At 40.0% G+C, this 19,969-nt stretch overlaps 1 protein-coding gene across 1 annotated transcript in view; it reads left to right on the top strand.

Annotated features, from left to right (window-relative positions):
* Positions 1-19,969, top strand: part of COL4A3 (collagen type IV alpha 3 chain) — a 96,040-nt gene that overhangs the window by 44,202 nt on the left and 31,869 nt on the right. Inside the window, exons 23-33 of the mRNA XM_006141982.2 lie at positions 338-430; positions 912-1,007; positions 4,215-4,285; positions 5,086-5,268; positions 8,176-8,344; positions 11,088-11,180; positions 12,355-12,459; positions 18,452-18,549; positions 19,131-19,281; positions 19,634-19,747; positions 19,880-19,967. Of these exons, the coding sequence (XP_006142044.1) occupies positions 338-430; positions 912-1,007; positions 4,215-4,285; positions 5,086-5,268; positions 8,176-8,344; positions 11,088-11,180; positions 12,355-12,459; positions 18,452-18,549; positions 19,131-19,281; positions 19,634-19,747; positions 19,880-19,967 (1,261 nt within the window). The remainder of the gene's footprint in view (positions 1-337; positions 431-911; positions 1,008-4,214; positions 4,286-5,085; positions 5,269-8,175; positions 8,345-11,087; positions 11,181-12,354; positions 12,460-18,451; positions 18,550-19,130; positions 19,282-19,633; positions 19,748-19,879; positions 19,968-19,969) is intronic.

The raw sequence follows: 19,969 nt of genomic DNA, 5'->3' as shown, positions 1-19,969 counted from the left end.
ATGCCTTTCTCTGGCTCATCTTTTCGTCTCCTTGTTCTCTTCTCCTCCCCCTCTTCTCCTTGTTCTTCCTCTCCTCCTCCTCCTTCTAGTATCTTCTATGTGTCAGAGTTTTCTGTTTGTTTGGTTTTCAGGAAGGGGCATTTATTATTCATAGACGTGACTGTAAGCCTAGAAAATCTGGAAGCATAATCTAGAAAGCTCTCAGTGTTCAAAGATAATTTAGTTAGGTTTCGAGTTACATGAGCAATATTTTAAAATATTAAATAATATTAAATTAAAATAATAAAAACTTTCCTGTAGGCCAACAGCAATCACCTTTGGCGTTGTCCTTTTATAGGTGACACCGTTTTCCGCAGGGGTCCACCTGGAGATCCAGGGCTACCAGGTCACCTAGGGCCCCCAGGAGTTCCAGGAGTTCACGGGCCCAGAGGTTAGTTCAATTTCATCATCATTCTCACTCTTTCACCATGATTATTAATACTGATCTTTGTTCCCTCTGAGACAACAAAGTGATTCCAAATAGCCATGTTTCAGGGATAACTTCTTTTCCACCGAATTAGTTCAAAGTATTAATTTATCTGTAAATCTGTAATTTATTTAACACCCCTGCAATATATCGAATAATCCTAGAATGTGAATTTTATCCTTCATGCAAGAAGAGAAACACCGAAATGGTGGATGTTTTTTGTTAAACCTGGAATTTCCTCTCAGAAGATCTGTACGGCTCAACATGATAAAGCAAGCAGATAACACAGAGGAACTTTTAAAATTATGTGCCATATTTCCTAGCTGATTCTTCCCTCCCTATAAATATGTTTAAACATAATAAGTGGTCGTGTGGCTGGAAAGACTGCCCCACCTGAAACTGTGTGCGGATGTGTAGGTAACGCCAACACCTGCTCTCATTGCAGGAGACCCAGGCCTCCCGTGTACGCTGTGTCCTAGCACCCCAGGGTCTCCCGGTCTCCCAGGACTGCCAGGCCTAGATGGAGTAAAAGGAATTCCAGGTACAGACCGTTTGCCTACAAGTGTTTTTTGCAAACACAAAAAGGTCAATGCGAATAGAAAAGATGTCGGATTGCCAGATTTTGTGGTTTACCTGAACATGGAGGGAGAGTTCCAGAAACATCTCTTCTGCTAACATAAATCCAGCTCGAATCACGTGCAAGCTGGTGTTTTTCTCTGTTCCATTTCAGTTGCTGACCTCTAGCAAAGTACCGTGTTAGCCAGGAACTGTAAACACAGATTTCTACAGGGAAGCTAGTAACTTGAAATAGCCATACTAAATCACACACCACTCTTTTCTTCCATAAAAACAAAACAAAATAAAACAAACAAACAAACAAAAAACAAGAAAGAAAGAAAGAAAAAGAAAAAACAAAGCTGTCTCCCATTTCTGTCTTCAAAAGAAAATATCCTTTTCAGTCCTTCTTTTTTTTATCATTTTCTCACTTTTGATAGTGAGCAAATTCACTATTTCGTTTTCTTTTTAAGGATACAAATGCAATCAAAATTACAGCAATGCCCTAAGAGCTGGGGATGATAGAGTGGCGAGGACTGTGGCAAACTGGAGGCCATGTTCAAATGGGCCTTCCAGCCCTCAACTCCAGCCTGCTGTTACTTTGCAGCATTTTAAGCTCTGTGTCAATAAATCTTCCAATATTTTATGGTAAAAAAGACATCAGAAATTTCATCTCAAATCTCGTAGTTCTTCTTTTAAAAATTAGCCACGACACTCACTTTTAAAGGGAAAAGCCATCTCATAAGCCAGTTTTTTGAGGGCTACGTAACTCGTGACTCATTGGCTCTCTCGTGGCCACCTCCGGCTCAGACCAGGATGCTCCACTGCAGCCCTAATGCTCCTGGCTGCCACTGCCACTGCTTAGCACCTCCCCCAGCTTAGCTATGAAACTGGCCATGGGAGAACTTTGAAGTATAAAAGTGGGTTCCTCTGCTCCGTGTGCTGTTCCCTGTCTGCACAGAGCCGTTCCCACGGCACTACATTCCTGGTCCTGCCATCAGCACCTTGGTGTTCAGACACTGCCTTCAAATTACTTCTTGTTAATAAGAGTTTTGAACCAACAGACGGCGTAATGGTTACATCGTTGGATTTCCACATGGTCGGATGCTGTTTGAGTCCCAGATCCAGCAGCTTGAAACTCACACCAGGCTCAAAATCCCGAGAGGAGGATGGAGGGGAAGGGATTGCAATGTGGCCATCCCCTCTGGGGATTTCTTGCTCTCTGTCTCTCTGGCGAGTGCATGCACCCTATAGCAAAAATCTATCTATCTCTAAAACAAAACAAAAAGAACAAAAATCAACAAAATTGGTAAGATTTAAGTTACAGAAGTCTTGGTCAGTGTGCTAGGCAGTGTTCTAAGGGTCTCATGTGCCTCCATTCCACTTTCTTTTTCTTTCTCCTTCTTTCTTCTCTTCCATTTATCTCTTCTGTCTCTCTGTCTGTCTGGCGAGCGCATGTGTCCTATAGCAAAAACCTCTCCAGAAAATTAAAAAAAAAAAAAAAAGGAAAAGATAGAGTGAGAGGCCGAATGAGAAAGCCACCCCATAGGGAGCTGGCCACCCTGCAGTCGTCCTTCTCTCAGGATTTTGGGCACACACACACCATGCTTTATGTGCTGGAGTCATACCCAGGCATTCCCCTCAGAGGAGTCTCTTACCCTCTATGCCAGCATCCTTTGATTGCTGTATTGTCACCTGTCTCCTCTGGGCTGTCATTCCCCTACCTGGCAACGTGGATAGGGAATACCCGGAATGTCTCTGGTCCCACTGTTCAGTAGATACTTGCCTTGGCACAGGGTCTGCTGAGAGGCAGGTTCTCAATCCAAATATCCAAAGTCTCAGAAAATGTGCTCATTGATTCTGCAGTTATACTAATACTTTACAAAGCATCCTCTAGAGAATAGTTGGATACATTTGTAGAACTAAATATCCAGAAATATGTATTATAGCACTGTTTACAACAGTTAACAGTTGAGAAAAAGCTATGTGCCTAAAAACAGCTAAATAAACGATGACTCACCTATGGGATAGGGTAAGCTACACTCACTGACATAGGCACAGCACGAGTCTAAAATAGTGCGCCTCCAAGCCTGATGCATTTATGGATGTGAAACTTCATGACCAATGCACGTTGGAATTTAGCAAATATTAACTTCTGGTGGTAGATTTATGGGTGACTTTTAGTCTCTTCTTTCTGTTTAATTTTCATGTAGTGACCATATATTGTTATTTTGTTTTGTTTTGTTTTTTAATTTTCTAAAGGGCATGAGTGCTCACTGAAGAGAGACAGGAAGGAAGAGAGCCAGAAAGTGAGAAGGGGGAATGGCCACACCACCATCCTTCTCCTCCATTCTCTTTCAGTTTTGGGGGCAAGCATGCACGGACACCCAGGATGTTTTATGAGCCACCAAGTCCAGGACTTGAACTATACAATCAGCCCATTGGGATCCAGCCCCTTGACCATCTTGCCACTGACTGGCCCCATATATTATTTTTATCATCAGAAAAATATATGTCCTTAAAATGATAGAGAAAAGCATTTTTCAGAAGCTGAGTTCGAAGAGCTATAGTTTACTTTATCTGATATTCCAGTTTTTAACCCCATTCTCTTATTGTATGGTATCTTTTATGATAGAAATTGTCTTTCCTTTTTCATAAGAAAGTGTCCTATTTTCTTATGTACTGCTCTACTTTGGCTACTCAGAGTTGGTGTTCAAAGAGTAATTCGTTGTGGGCTGGCCCCGTAACCTAGTGGTTAGGGGAGCTTGATCCCACATTGCACACCATGGCTGAAATTCCAATCCCAGGGGGTCAGCAGGGGTAGAATATTGGTTAAGGCACTGGACTCCCATGTGACTGATCATGGTAAGAGTCCCAGACCTCGTAGCTTGCTTTCTCACTTTCCCTCCTCTCTCTCTCTGTCTCTGGTGAGTGCACATGTACTGTAACAAATTAAATAATAACAACAAAAACATAAACAAAAAAAACACCAAATTCCAACCCCAGCAGCTTAAAAAACACTCTTATGTTTTTCTAACATAATTCCAATGGGGTGGAGAAATGGAGAAGGGACTGTAATGGGACCACATCCCATTGGGAAAGCCTTCTCCCTCTCCCTTCTGGCTCTCTCTGACTAGTGCGCACACCCTCTGGAAATTAAAATAATAATAATAATTAATGTGTTGCTTTGCAGGAGGACAAGGTGCACCTGGCCTGAAAGGAAGCCCAGGATCCCCAGGAAATAGAGGTCTTCCAGGACTTCCGGTAAGATTTCATGGTTTCAAAGCCTTAGCTTCAATTTGGAAAACTGAGAACTCTGGAAATACGGTTGCACCACACCTAAGTCATCAGTTTGGAAAGTAGCAGGTGCTTAACAGATACGGGTTGATTAAATGAATAAGTGGATGATGCATGTATGAATAAGTGAATACATTAATGAATTTATGAATCATCTTATGAGACAGAAAGCATTTACGAGACAGAAAACAGATCGGTTGCTGCTGGGACTGAAGGTGGGAATGGAGATTAAGAGCAAATGGATTTGAGGGAATTTGGGGAAGTGATGAACATGTTTTGACATTGACTGTAGCGATTGTGGCTAAATTCTATAAATACTCTCATTGAATTGTACTCTTACAAAGGATACATGTTACGGCATATGAATTATATGTCAAAAAGTTGTGAAAATATTAATCATAGTGAATCAGAAAGTTAAATGTAGATGAATATATTTAATTATTTAATTACTCAGTTTCTGAAACTTAAAAATATTCAGACATAATCTGAATTACTAATTGTACCATATTAAATTGTATTATTGTGTGAATTGTATTGAGTTGTAGTCATTGAATACATTCCAACTGAATTCATTTCCAATTTTGGAAGTAAAAGCAAAGCAAAAACAAATCAAAAACTTGAAATGGTATTTGTGGACCAAAGAAAGTGTGTCTAAAAAAAGACCCATGTGCACTTAGATTGAAAAGGTCTTGTCGATGCTGTGCTTAAGACTGACGCAAGTATGACCCTGTCAAATCACAGTACTGACTCCTTGTTATCCACCCTAGGGATTCCCTGGTGCTCGAGGTGATCCTGGCCTTAAAGGGGGAAAAGGTGAAACAGCTCAGGCCCAGGGGCCAGCGGGTGCCCCAGGTGATCCTGGGCTCCGAGGGACTCCTGGGAGAAAAGGAGTCGATGGGATTCCTGGAACCCCAGGAGTGAAAGGATCGCCAGGACCTAAAGGTGACCCGGTGGGTGTTTAGCAGCTGCTTTCAGGTTCTGCTCTCTGTAGATGAAGTGCACTGAACTTGTTAGCCACACAGTGGAGTTCGCACTAACTACAGGATGAGGCATCTTTAACTTAGTAATGAAAAGCTAAACAAAATGTTAGAGTATTTTGTCTGGAGGTAGTACATTGATATGTAGGTAGCTTTCTATGATCCAGGCCAATTAAGATTCAAGACTGAATGAAGGTCAGCAAGTGGCATGGTGGTTAAGGCACTGGATCCCCATGGCCAACTATGCCACCCTGCAACTTGAAAACCAAATGAGGCACTTCTGTGTGCTTGCCCAAAATTCCAAGAGGAGAAAGAAGAAGAAGGGATTGCAGTGTGGCCACCACTCCTCCTGGGGCGGGGGTGATTTCTGAATTCTCACTTTTCCTTTCTCTCTCTTTCTGGTGAGCATATGTACCCTATAGCAAAAAAAAAAAAAAAGCCTTCTGTATTGATAGTAACCCTATTTTTCATATGCAAGTTGTAATTTCATATTTGTATATCAGATGAGTTTATGGAGAAGTTCAGAAAATATTTAGCAGTGGAAAACTTTAAGAAATATTTTGTAGGCAATATTAATTTTAGTAAGTAAAAATAAATCATTGGGGCTAGCAGGTGGCGTGGTGGTTGAGGTAGTGGACTCCCGCATGGCCAACTGCAGTTCGAGTCCTGTACCTGGTGGCTTGCTTTCTCACTCTGCATCTCTCTCTTTCTGTGTCTCTCTCTGGTCAAATTGAATAATAATGATAAATGAAATTAAATAAATAATTTTTAAAAATAAATTCATAAAAGAGCAAAATACTAAGAGGAATAGTCAACTTTCTAAAAAATCAAATGTTTTGTCATTTAAAATATTTTAGCTTGGGCCAGCCAGTGACATGGTAGTTAAGGCATTAGACTCCCACATAGTGGACCACAGTTCAAGTCCCAGACCCAGTGACTTGGTTTCTCATTTTCTCTCTCTTTCTGTGTGTGTCTCTCTGGTGAGTGCATGTGCCTTATAGCAAACTTAAATAAGACCAAAATTTTAAAAATAATTTTTAAAAAATAAGGACCAGCAGATGGCATAATAATTGCATCGCTGGACTCCCATGTAGTTGACAGTGGTTTGAGCTCTGGAGCTGGCAGCTTAAAATTCATGCTGGGTGTACGTGCTTGCATGCCCAAAATCCCAAGAAGAGAATGGAGGGGAAGGGATTGCAGCGTGGCCATTCCCCCTGTGAGGGATGGAGGGCTGACTTCTTACTTTCTTTCTATCTCTCCGGCAAGTGTATACACCGTATAGCAAAAATCTCTCTAGTACAATAATAATTTTTTTTTAAAAAAAGGAGCTAAGCTGAAGTTAATTTGTCCCTTTGTGTGTGTATGAGAGATTGAATTTTTCCTCTGTTCTATGAGAGGTAATATCTACCCAGATCTACTTTAAAATGTCACTCAGTGACAGGTTGAGCACCCTGCCAGTGTGTCTGACAGCATTGCAGGGATGCTGCTGTCCCTATTCCACAGAGCAGCAGTTTCTCCCAGAGTTCACCACCATTATCCAATAAAAGGGGTCCCATCCAAACAGGTTTGGGGAAACTAGGTCAATGAATGTAAAGATCCATTTAACGACCCTTTAAAATAGAATGTGAGTTGTGACTCCCCAACACATAGCAATGTACATAGTCTTTCCTAAACGTTTTCCACTACAAAAGACTTTCTGGTTGGGAGTGTTTACAGCACTGGTGTTACTCAGACCCAGTGCTTCAGCTGATCTAGTCGTATCAGAGTTCATATAATGCCCCATTGGCATCTCATTAACTTTTCTTTATTAATTCTGGTAAAGATGCTCCAGAAAGTAAATGAGAAAAGATCTGGAAGGTGATTTGTTGAGTCTCATGATTTGTCATTACAAAAGAAAGAGGGGGACCAGCTGTTAGCATAATGGCTATGTCGCTGGACTCCCATGTAGTCGACCGCGGTTTGAGTTCCGAACCTGGTGGCTTAAATCTCACACCAGGCGCGTGTGTGTGTGTGCCCAAGATCCCAAGAGGAGAATGGAGGAGAAGGGATTGCAATGTGGCCATCCCCCCTGGAGGGTGATTTCTCACTTTCTGTCTCTCTGTCTCTGTCTGTCTGGTGAGTGCACGTGCCCTATAGCAAAAACCTCTCCAAAAAAAAAAAAAAAAAGAAGAAAGAAAGAAAGAAAGAAAGAGAAAGAAAAGAAAGAAAAAAGTCTTCAGTTTCTGACAATACTGACCAATGAAAAAACCCAATCAAATTTTTGTTGTGGGGTGGGGAGGCATTTTGGGGAGGAAGGGATCTTCAGTTACTTTGTCAAATTCAATTTCTTTAAAATATACAACTCATTTTCAAAGTTACCATGTGTGAAATTTTTTAAAAATAGAGTATTTTATTTATGCAAATAAAAGTTTATTGGACTGGTTCTATTTTAGAGACCAGAGGCATGAATATCTCCTCTAAGGTCATTTGAACTCTTGGCCAAATCCAACTTAGTTTTAGAGCTAACATTTGAGAGACATGTGATTGTAGGCTCTCTCAGGTGGGACTCAAATTCATGAAACGTTGCCAAGTTCTAGAGGGCACAAAACAGCAGAAACATACAGTGTTCTTGTTATAGCAGTATTTTAGTAATAGTCCTATTGGATGCCAGCTGCTTTCTTTTTTAAAGATTTTATTGACAAATAGTACAGTGTTCCCGTATACCCTCTGCTTCTACCACAGTTTCTCCTATTATTATTTTTTAAACTTTGTTTTATACATGTAATAACTGCTTTTTAATTCAATGGCAGCCTAATGGGTATTCCTTTTCTGGGTATGATTAACCTGTTGAGAGAAGGGATTGTAATCCAGCACTATCCAATCACGTTCTTATTGTCACAGGCCCTGAGTGGCGTGAAAGGAGACCAGGGTCCTCCAGGGGATCCTGGCTCCCCTGGCTCCCCAGGACCTGCAGGACCAGCTGGACCACCTGGCTATGGACCCCAGGGAGAGCCTGGTCCAAAGGGTACCCAAGGAGTTCCCGGAGCCCCTGGACCACCTGGAGAAGCCGGTTGGTTAGTTTTCTTTCCAGTCCTGTTTTCCTATGGAGTGGGTTGTTGAATCTTAGCACTAGTGAAGCTCCTTTAAGACGAATGAATATATAGGACCTTGCATCTAACAAATGGAGTATGTCAACTCACAGACAGGGAGAAAGAACACATAGAACATGGTAGAGGAAATCTGCTTCTTCCCTGTTACTGGGGAATTCAGCTGATATTCCCTACGATATTCTCTATTACTAGTACAAATACATGGAACAAATAGACCCTAAGGGAGAAGGGGAAGTTCGTTATGATGAACAAAGGGAAGGCAGAGCCTCTGAGACTGATCTTGGCCGCAAGAGCTCACTGATGTTGTAAATTTGTTTTCTGATCCATAACTCATAGGTAGGTTATAAATAAAACTGAAATACCTGAGACCAATAAGAAAAGGGGTCTCACAATCATCTTAAAGTCTAGGTAAGTTTTTGGAGCCACATGTATTGAACCTACATCTGAATTCAAGAGGAATCAGATCCTCAGTGTTCATTTATGGCTGAAGGTAGGATGGGAGATAGAATGGCATGTTGCAGGCAGTGTTCAATAAATAATGCCACCAAGGTCATTTTTCTACTGCTAGAACCCCTATGAAGGGTAAGACCCAATAAACCCATGGTCTCCAAATCCTTTTATGATGTCTCCTTCATCAGTGAAACTTTTTGAGTATACAACCCCATATGAAGGCCTTCAAAAAGTTTGTGGAAAATGTGTGTTGTATAAGAAGTATGCATAAATTTCAAAATTTTCTTGCACTAAAATAAACTCTACTGTGAGTCCATTCTTTTCCACAAACTTTTTGAAGGTTGCTTATATATATTATAAATCAAATGCTGCATTTCTGTCCACACATTTACATATACATATGTGAAATATAAAATGCATATTTCTTTATCTTTATCTGAACTTTACTTTGGAGCTGCTGTTCTAGTCCAAGGATTAGCAAAATCTGGTGGTCCACAGTCTACATTCTGTTTTTGTATGGCCCATAAGCTAAGACTGGTCTTGATATTTTTAAATGATTGAAAAAGAATTTCTTTTTTTTTTTTTTTTGGAGAGGTTTTTGCTATAGGGCACGTGTGCTTGCCAGAAAAACAGAGAGATAGAAAGCGAGAAATCACTCCCCAGGGGGGAATGGCCACGCTGCAATCCCTTCTCCTCCATTCTCTCTCAGGATCTTGGGCACGCCCGCACACGCGCCCAGCATGAGTTTTTAGCCACCGGGTCCAGGACGCGAACCATGATTGACTACATGGGAGTCCAGCGACATAGCCATTACGTTAACTGCTGGTCCCAGAATTTCTTAATAATAATTTGTGGTACATAAAAATTACATTAAAATTTAAATTCCGGTGTGCAGAACTAACTGTTGAGCACAGCCACACTCATTCACTCATATATTGTTTCTGCCTGAGTTCATGCTCCAAAGTCAGGGTCTAGTATTGTGACAAAGATCTGGACCACAACGTACAAATTATTTGCTGTCTGGCACCTACAGACAAAGTTATTGATCCCTATTCTAAGACCTCATGTAAGTCTCTGCTGCTTTTTCTGAAAGCGAATCTTTAGTGAAGTACCCCATTGTCATAAAATATTATAACGTTTTCCCTGTAACACACTGTAGACATTTGTATGGTATAAAGGTGTGAATATATGACAACACAAATCACCAACATATCTCCTCTGTGGGCCACTGTGATCAAAGCATTCTCTGCAATTTATCTGCTGGGTGGGCATTATTTTCCTAATAACAGATAAGAAACTTACCAAAATCTTTTTAAAGATGCCCAAGATCATGGCTCTTAAAAACAGCAGGGCCAGGGGACCAGCAATTATTAGTGTAATGGCTATGTCGCTGGACTCCGATGTAGTCGACTGCGGTTCATGTCCTGGACCCGGTGGCTTAAACTCACTCCGGGAGCGTGTGCGTGCGTGCCCAAGATTCTGAGAGGAGAATGGAGGAGAAGGGATTGTGGCATGGCCCTCCCCTCTGGGGGGTGATTTCTCACTTTCTGTCTCTCTGTCTCTCTGGCGAGCGCACGTACCATTATTATAAAAAAAAAAAAAAAAAAAAAAAAAAAAACTCTTCAAAAAACAGCAGGGCCAGGGCCACCAGGTGGCGTAGTGGTTAAGGCACTGGACTCCCACATGGATGGACTGTGGTTAAAGCACAAGACCTGGTGGCTTCCTTTCTCCCTTTCCCTCTCTCTGTGTGTGTCTCTCTTTGGTCAAATTAAAAAGCAATAATAATAATAAATAAAATAATTTAGAAGAAAAATAGTAACAGAGCCAAGATTCAAACCCAAGTCAGTCATCTGTCATACTTTGTGTTTTACTCAGAGTACTATGCTACCTTCCCATGAAGCCAGTTATCCAATAAGTAAATGTCTTATCAATGTTCATCATTGTGTATGCTTTATTCTGTGTAGTCAATTTGAGGCAAATAGGTTCTCTTTAAATAGATCAGCATGTTGGGCTGTTAATTAACACGAGGTGTAGCCAGTAGTAGATGCTTATGTTTATAAATACTTGTTGATTGAATAAGATACTTTCTAAGGGTTGGTCATTCTTAAGTTAGTATTGGGGTCTGTGGATGTAGAGTATTTTTTAATCTTCCTTAGGATATGTTGATAAATCCCTTATAATTATATTTTTCCCCTCTTGTCCAGAAAACATTTCAATATGCACCCCAGTCTTATGATCACAATTTTTCTTAAGGTCCTAGGGGAGAATTCAGTGTTTCAACACCAGTTCCAGGGCCCCCAGGACCTCCAGGAGCCCCTGGCCATATTGGCCCCCAAGGTCCACCTGGTGAGTACCCCCATCGCCAAGTCGGGAGCATGTCTTCAGGAGCACTCTAATTCTCTAGGGAAAATATCTTCCTTATTATGTGGACAATATATATTCATTAGCTCCAAAAGAGGACTTAGGCCAGAGCTGTCAGATAACAAGCAAGCAGGCAGGGAACTCGCCATTGTCCTTTGAAGTCACCCAAATTATTCCACTGGTGCTTCTGATAGAAAAGTTCCAAAGGAAGAGTGATTATTTAAGAGGAATCCTAGAACAAAGCAATCCTCATGGGGTTTTTTGTTTGTTTGCTTAAGTTAATTTGTGGGCCAGTCCAGTGGCCTGGTGGATCCCACATGGCCAAATGCTTGGTTTGAATCTTATTCCCAGTGGTTTGAAAAACACACTGGGAACTCTGTGTGTACTTGTGTGTGTGTCCAAAATCCCAACAGGATAGAGAAATGGGATTGCAGCATGATCTTGCCCCATTCAGGGGGCAGTACTTTCTTGATCTTCCTTTCTCCCTGTTCTCTCTCTGGCCAGCATCCTCTGGCAAATTTTAAAAATATATAAATTCAATGATAGAGCACTTGTACACAGATGAGAGAAAGAGAAGAACCCCTGGCAGGGCTCAGTCGTGCTATTCTGCCCTTCCTTTTGTCTTCCAGATGCCAGGGTCCTAGACATACACCCACATACATGCCCAGCATCCTAGCATGCTTCCAGGTTGATCTGAGCCAGGACACCAACCTTGGTCAGCACGTGGCTTCCAGCAGCTCCACAGTCTGGCATATTGCTAGCTGTGCCACAGAGACTGGGTCCTTCTTGGATTTTTGAAGAAGCAAGCAATGTTTGCCAGTTGTTAATCAGGATATTTTCCCTAGTGTCTTTCTTTGAAAACTTCAATTTTTTTGCCAATGTGATGTAAAACAAGTTTACATGCATGGAGGGAAACATGTAGTTCAATATATTTAGAACATTTCTTTTTAGGAATTAAATAATATTTTAAAAATTCTAGGTGGCTCCTAGTGATTACTCTATTGGTTGGGTGTGGAAAGGAAGGGTATGCACTTGAGGCTATGTAAAAGTATTTAATTTCTAGAAAAAGCTAAGATGACATAGAGAACATACACATTATCTTTTAAAACAAGATGAAAGAAAGTTGCTGATGTGGGGATTGTGTGTACCTGTTTTTAAGGTATGCCTGGATCCATGGGGAAATGTGGTGATCCTGGTCTTCCCGGGCCTGATGGTGAACCAGGAATTCCAGGAATCGGATGTCCTGGGCCTCCTGGACCTAAGGGTAAGTATAAAAATTTTAATATGTAAGGTTCATTGTAAATATTTAGATGCTATAAATATATATAGTGAATAAAATAGGAAATAGCCATAATATTCTTTATAATGATGTTTTCCAAGTATCTTCAATGGAGAAAAAGTCTTACAATAATATTAGGTGATAAGGCAACAATCACATTGATTCATGCAATCTCACCTCAATTCTATTTTATATAATTCATGAGGAAAAAAAATAAAAGAAGAAAATTTACCAAAATAATAATAGTAGTTCTTTTGTTTTTGTTCTCTTTAAATATTTGTTGTAATTTATGATGTACATATAATCATTACACATCTTTGAAGGGTACAGAATGGATTTTTTTGTTTTTTGGAGAGATTTTCACTGTAGGGCGCGTGCGCTCGCCAGACAGACAGAGAGAGACATAGAGACAGAAAGCGAGAAATCACCCCCCAGGGGGGATGGTCACGCCGCAATCCCTTCTCCTCCATTCTCCTCTCGGGATCTTGGGCACGCACGCACACGCGCCCGGCATGAGTTTTAAGCCACCGGGTCCGGGACACGAACCGCGGTCGACTACGTGGGAGTCCAGCGACATAGCCATTACGCTAACTGCTGGTTCCCAGGGTACAGAATGTCTTAAAAGCATGTATATAGTGTATAACAAACAAACCAAAGATATAAATATATTCACTACCTTCAACATTTAACATTAGACTGTGTTGTGAACATTTGAAACCCACTCCAATGGTTATTCTGAAAGTATATACTGAATTGTCTATGACATTCTTTACTGTGAAGGTACAGTTCTAAAGAAAAACAAAGTGATTAAAAGTCAAGCAATAAATGATCTCATAAAGTAGCAAAGGCAATCTTAACATAGCCAATGAAAGAAGAATTTGTAATTTCCATGTAGAGGATTGTGGGAGATAAGTTTATAATCTGAAAAATATCTGTATCAATCATTGGTCCAGTTAGACATAGATAAAATTGTACATAACAATAGCTCATTAGGAAAAGATTAAAAAAAATAAAAACTTCTACTCATACACTGAGTTCCTGTAAGACCACAGTATTATACTGTGCATAAAGAAGTAAGTCCTCAAAAAAGCAAAAACAAAACAAAATTAGAAAGAGATGTTCAAAAATGAAGACATGGGGAGCCAGCAATTGGCATGATGGTTACATTGCTGGGCTCCCATGTAGTTGACTGAGTCACAGACCTGGCGACTTAAAATTCATGCCGTGTTATGTGTGTATGTGTGTGTGTGTGTGTGCATGTGCACACACGTGTGTGCCCAAGATCCCAGGAGGAGAATGGAAGAGAAGGGACTGTGGCACACCCATCCCCCTAGGGCCGATTTCTCACTTTCCATCTCTCTGTCTCTCTCTGTGTCTCTGGTGAGCACACGCACCCTACAGCAAAAATCTCTCAAAAAAACAAACAAACAAAAAACAAAAAAATGAAGACATGGTAAAACCAATGATTTGGTGATTTATAGGCTTTACAAAGTTCTTGATTTTAGCCTTTTTTAAAAAATTCATTCCAAAGAAAGACTCAGCTATAAAATTTTGGACTTTTCCTCTGTTATCTAGTTTTATATAGTGAGTAATGATTATACTAAATATCAATTGAAACCTGTAGAGACAACTATCAAATAATTGGTAGATTTGTATTTAAACCTGCTTACGTATGAGATAGTTGAATCTTTATTTAGTCCTGACAGTCAATATTATTATTAATATGTATGAACTTATCCTTTTTTAATGTTTGTTTGTGTGTGTGTGTGTGTGTGTGTGTGTTCTCTTACTCCTGTTCGTGTCTCCTTAGCTCTCCTGGTATAGTAGTCCCTTAAATATTTCCCACAGAGCTGGTTTCATTTTGGTAAATTCTTTCAGCATTTGTTTATCTGGGAATGATTTTATTTCTCCTTCCCATTTGAAGGATAATCTTGCTAGGTATAGTACTCTTGACTGAAATTGTTTTTCTTTCCCAGTTTTAAATATGTCTTCCCAAGGCCAACAGGTAGTGTGGTGGTTGGGGTGCTGGACTCACATAGTTAGCTGAAGTTCAGTTCAAGCGGTGACTTGCTTTCTCACTTTCTGTGTGTGTGTGTGTCTTTGGTGAGCACACATGTCTATCACAAATTTTAAAATAATAATTTTTAAAATTAAAGAAATACTACTTTTTAAAAAAAAAAAGTCTTCCTATTCTTTCATTGCCTGCATTGTTTCAGCTGAGAGATCTAGTCTAATGAGGTAACTTTAGTAAGCAACATGGCATTTCTCTCTTGACATTTTAGAATTTTATATTTGTCTTTGATTTTTACCAAATTGGCTGTGATATGCCTTGAAGAGGATCTTCTTATGTTATATCTATTTGGTGGAAATCTGAATGTGGAAACTTTTCCACTAAAATGTTGGGTTTTTGGAAAAGTCATGACACACTTTTGCATAGGAAAACACGTCATGACTTTTCTGACTCAATATTATGAAAGATAATAATATCTTTTTTTATGCCTTTACCTGTCTCTTCACCTTCTGGAATACCCATTATGCAGCTCTTCAGCTGTATAACAGTGTCTAGGATTTTCCATATATTGTCCTCATTCTTAAAGATTATTCTTCTATTCTTTTCAGTTGCTTGGAGGCTTTGCCTTCAAGGTCAGAGATTCTTTCTTCTGTGCTGCCTAATCTGCTGTTGATACTATGGAGGGAGGTTTCAATTTCCCGCATTGTATTTTTTATCTCAAGAAATTCTGTTTTATTCTTTTTTGGTGTGTCTATCTCTTAATGGAGTTCCTTCTTTAAGTCATGGAAGGATTTCTTTTTACAACGTAGAATTGGTTCTCTGTTTGCTCTTATATCTTGTTGAGTATTTTTACAATGAATATTCCAAATTCTTTTTCTGACATTTCTGTGATCTCTTGTGTTTTATCCATTGTTGGTGAGGTGTTATGGTCCTTTGAGGGGGAGGTATTTTCTGATTTTCTCCTATTTCTTGGGGCTCTGCTTGATCTTTAGTCACCCGGTGGTGACTTTCTTCTTCGGAGTGTATTTCTATAGCTATGTGCTCTTGCACTTCTCCATGGTTTGTGTAGACTCTGTGCCAGTTTCTCTCCTTTACTGTAGGTGGGAGTGTGGAATCCACAGCAGGAGTTTTGGGATCAAGTTTTCAGAAGGGAGTTCATCTCCTTTTACTGCTAAGGGAGTTATGGGGAAAGAATTCCCTCAGAGTCTTCTATTTTCAGGTGTTTGGTTCTTGTATACCCAAACATAACCACTCCTAATGTGGATAAAGATTGAGCTGACAGGTAGAATGGAAGGTGGTAGACCACTTCAACCTGCCTGGGCCAGGGAGTCCCTCTTTTCCCACAATAGGCTGGATGGGGCCCCTGCTGATAAACTCAAGCTGAGTAGCTTGGTTTAAGTCTACTTGTTCTTCTATCTCTGGGATTGCAAAGTCTCCCTATTGCTCCTTCCTTCTCTGCAATAGTGATTCTTCTTGAGTGTGAGTCTTATGAGATTTTTTTGGTCACTTTTGAAGAGATGTCTGTGCTTTTTGCATTTGTACATTCTTTTACTTTATAATTTTAATAAGAAAATAAAATTAAGTTAATTAAATTGCAAATAGTTGATCTCCCTATTTTCTCCAAAATAAGTTACGTAAGTTACTTTCCTTTAGAAAATAGTGCTGTTGGGACCAGCATTTGGTGTAATGGCTATGTCGCTGGACTCCCATGTAGTCAACCGCGGTTCGAGTCCCAGATCTGGTGGCTTAAACTCACGCCAGGTGCATGTGCATGCGTGCCCAAGATCCCAAGAGGAGAATGGAGGAGAAGGGATTGCATTGTAGCTCTGCTCCTGGGGGGTGATTTCTCGCTTTCTGTCTCCCTGTCTCTCTCTGTCTCTCTGGCGAGTGTACATGCCCTATAGCAAAAACCTCTAAAAAAAAAAAAAGTAAAGAAAATAGTGCTGTTTCCCATCAAAAATAAATTATTCCCAAAATGTCTACATACTGAGAGCTTAAGCAATAAACTCAGGCTTCCCTGTGACGAGTACATCAAAGTTCTGTCCAGGAAGATATATGAATAATCTCAGTCTCTAGATTGTCACATGTAACTTCAGGCTTTATAATTTCACATTGATGCCATATTATTTTAAATGTCACAATAGAATCCATATTTTGGTGTTTCATCTCTTGGATTAATATGTCATCAATGTATATTATACATCAGTTCTGCCTAGATATTGAAATACTCATTTTTAACTTATGAAAATTTGAAATGGGAAATATCACAATTCTTCTGTAGTCCTAAGAATTACTTTAACTCCAATTTCTCCGGTTCCTTACAACTGATCTGTGAAGAAGAAGTATCGGCAATATTTTTGCCTAGTCTTTCTGGGACCCTGTATTATTTTTTATTTAAAGAATTATTTTATTTAACTTTATTTATTTATTTATTTATTCATTTTAATTTGACCAGAGAGAGATAGAGTGAGAGAAAGAGAGAGATAGAGAAAGTGAGAAAGCAAGCTTCTAGGTCCGGGATTCAAACCACAGCAAGCCATGTGGGAGTCCAGCACCTTAAACACCAGGCCACCTACCAGCCCCAGGATCCTGTGTTATTAAATTGCACCCTAGTTTTGTAACTCTTTGGATTCACTCTCTGGAAAAAGACTGTAAACTATGGGAACTAGGATTAGCCTAAGAGCTACTTGAAGGCAGAGATTTACAACGGAATTAACAGAATTAACTAACTGAAGTGTGAAGGAACTGAATGAAACTTTAATCGAAATAGGGACAAGACAGGACCCTTTGACTGCAGCCTTGCTTTACCAGGGTTTCTTCTTCTGAACCACAGAACATAGAAATTGATGTGTATATCTTCTTTCTCCATTTTTCTATTATAAATGCTTAAGAAGTTAATTCACTACAAGTAATGGATGTTACAGGGTATTAGGACTTAATTCTCTTGAGCAACCCATGTTGAAAAAATCTACCCACAGTGCTGAAAAATCTGTATACTTTGATCTAGGTTGTGCCTGCATGGATATGCAAGGGAAAGGAGGGAGGGGGTGTCTTTAAATAGTTCGTGGAAGAGCCAGCAGATGGAATGGTGGTTAAGGCACTGGACTCCTACATGACTGACCACGGTTTGAGTCCCAGCTTGCTTTCTCATTTTTCTTCTATCTTTCTCTCTGTCTCTCTGGTAAGTGCATGTGCCTTGTAGCAAATTAAATAATAATAATTATTTAATTAAATAAATAACTCTTTTAAAAAAGTTAATGGAAAATGTGTATTATGAAAACCTATCATTTGGGCCAGCCCATGTCCTGGTGGTTAAGATGGCTAGATCTTACATGGCCAACTATACTGTTCTAGTCCTAAACCTAGCAGCCTGAGAAACACATTGGACACATGTGCAAACATGCCCTAAGTTCCAAAAGGAGGGAGAAATGGAGGAGAAGAGAGTGCAGCATGACCATGCCCCATGTGGGAGGTGGTAGCAAGTATACATGCTCTCTGACAAATTAAAAAAAAAGAAAGAAAGAAAGAGGAGAACCATGCATTAATTTCAAAATTTTTTGAATCAAAATAAACTTGTACTTGAGCTGCATTTTCCATGTTCTTTTTGAAGTCCTCTTATATACACACATAAAGATCCATTTAGCAGTGCATTGTATGTAAAATATACTTCAGAAACAAAGCCAATGGAATGGGCAATAGCATCAGCGACATGAAGAATTGCTGAATCAAAGTTGTAGCCATACTAAACAACAAAAATGGATAAAGTATTTTTTCATTAGAAACCAGTGTAATCAGACCTGGAATGGAAATTTTTTAACTGCAAATTTAGCAGTTGCATTTCTCATCATTCAAACTTCCATAGAAACATTTCTAGCTGGTTGTCTCATAAAAACATTAGAACAAATTTGAAAAGTGTTGTTCAGAATCTTCAGTAAGACTAATCCTACACTTTTTTTCCCCCTGCAGGAGACCAAGGTTTTCCAGGAGTAAAAGGATCACCAGGTTGTCCTGGAAACATGGGAAAGCCTGGGTTACCTGGAAAGCCAGGCCTCCCTGGAGCCAAGGTCTGCAAAAATTAAAACTTGGGCTGACACGGGCAATAAGGGGTGACCACAATGGGCCTTCTGGGTGTAGAAATTATCAATGTATTTCAAATTATCAATGTATTTGTAGATACGGAAGATAAGGAAACTTTTTTTTAAGTTTCTTGGACCATCCTCCCTTTTAGAAAGGAAAGTAGATGGTGTTACAGGCAGGATTGTGTCTCTATTCACAGATTACTTCATAAACATTAAATGCATTTAAGATGGAGGAACTCTAGAAAGAAACTCTAGAAAGCTGTAAGAAAGCCATCATGAGAAAAGCTATCTAAGCTTTCTAGGTGTTTTTGTTGACAGACAACTGCACATCTTCTGAGAAAGTGGAGACTATTTATCCTGAAGGACTATTAGGGCTTCCTTTGTAGAAAAGTTGACAACAAGAGTTGGGAAAGGAAGTTGATAGAGTGTTGGTGGCTGTGCAGAAATTACTTAGAGCTTTCATAAAAGAGAGATTACTTTCAAGTAAATAGCCCTAAAGACCAGTCACCAATCAATGAAGATCTGAAGTGTTTTACAGTAAAACTAATGTGATTTCTGTGCTACAGGGAGAACCAGCACTAGCCATGCCTGGAGAGCCAGGAGCACCAGGTTTTCCAGGAGAAAGAGGCAATCCTGGGGAAAATGGAGAAATTGGACTCCCTGGACTTCCAGGGGGACCTGGAAGTCCAGGAAATGATGGGCTTGATGGACCACGAGGTATAGCAAGTGTGACTGCTTTTCTCCACTGTGAGTTCGGCTAAGAGGCAACCAACTGAAAGTGCAGGCACTCTAGGGGCAAAGAATTCTTCACGAATAAACTTCTAGTTCAGTCAATAGAATCTGTAGGGCCTGTTCATTTTCCCATGCAGTGTTGCTGCTCTACTTTTCTTTCTCCTTTCCTTCATTCTTCCTTCCTTTGTTCCTTTTTCATGACTGTCCTCTATAAAAAGCATATTAATGGTATTAAATGTAGATATGATTTAGGTGGGGAAATTACAGAGGAATTGGATAATAACACAAGGATCTGGGGTGTGAGCATCTGGATGTACCTTTGGACATTCTTTTGCAGGAGATCCAGGAAAACCTGGACCACCAGGACAAAAGGGACTCCCAGGAAGGTGCCTAGAGGGTCCCAGGGGAGCCCAAGGACTTCCAGGCTTAAACGGGTTGAAAGGACAACAAGGTAGGAGAGAGAGAGAACTGTTTACACAAAATCACAAAGCTAAGTATTTATAGCCATAAAATATTTCTGGAGTTGTGGGGAAGTTATTTATTGTTGACTCATTCCTACATTCATTCATCCATTTGTACGTAGGCAGAAGAGGTGAAATAGGCCCAAAGGGAGACCCTGGGATTCCTGGTTTGGACAGATCAGGATTTCCTGGAGAACCTGGACTGCCAGGAA

This window comes from Tupaia chinensis, unplaced genomic scaffold, assembly GCF_000334495.1.
Source record: "Tupaia chinensis unplaced genomic scaffold, TupChi_1.0 Scaffold000066_1, whole genome shotgun sequence".
NCBI lineage: Eukaryota > Metazoa > Chordata > Mammalia > Scandentia > Tupaiidae > Tupaia > Tupaia belangeri.
Note: the sequence above shows the minus strand (reverse complement) of the source record. Positions and strands in the feature narration are given on the sequence as shown.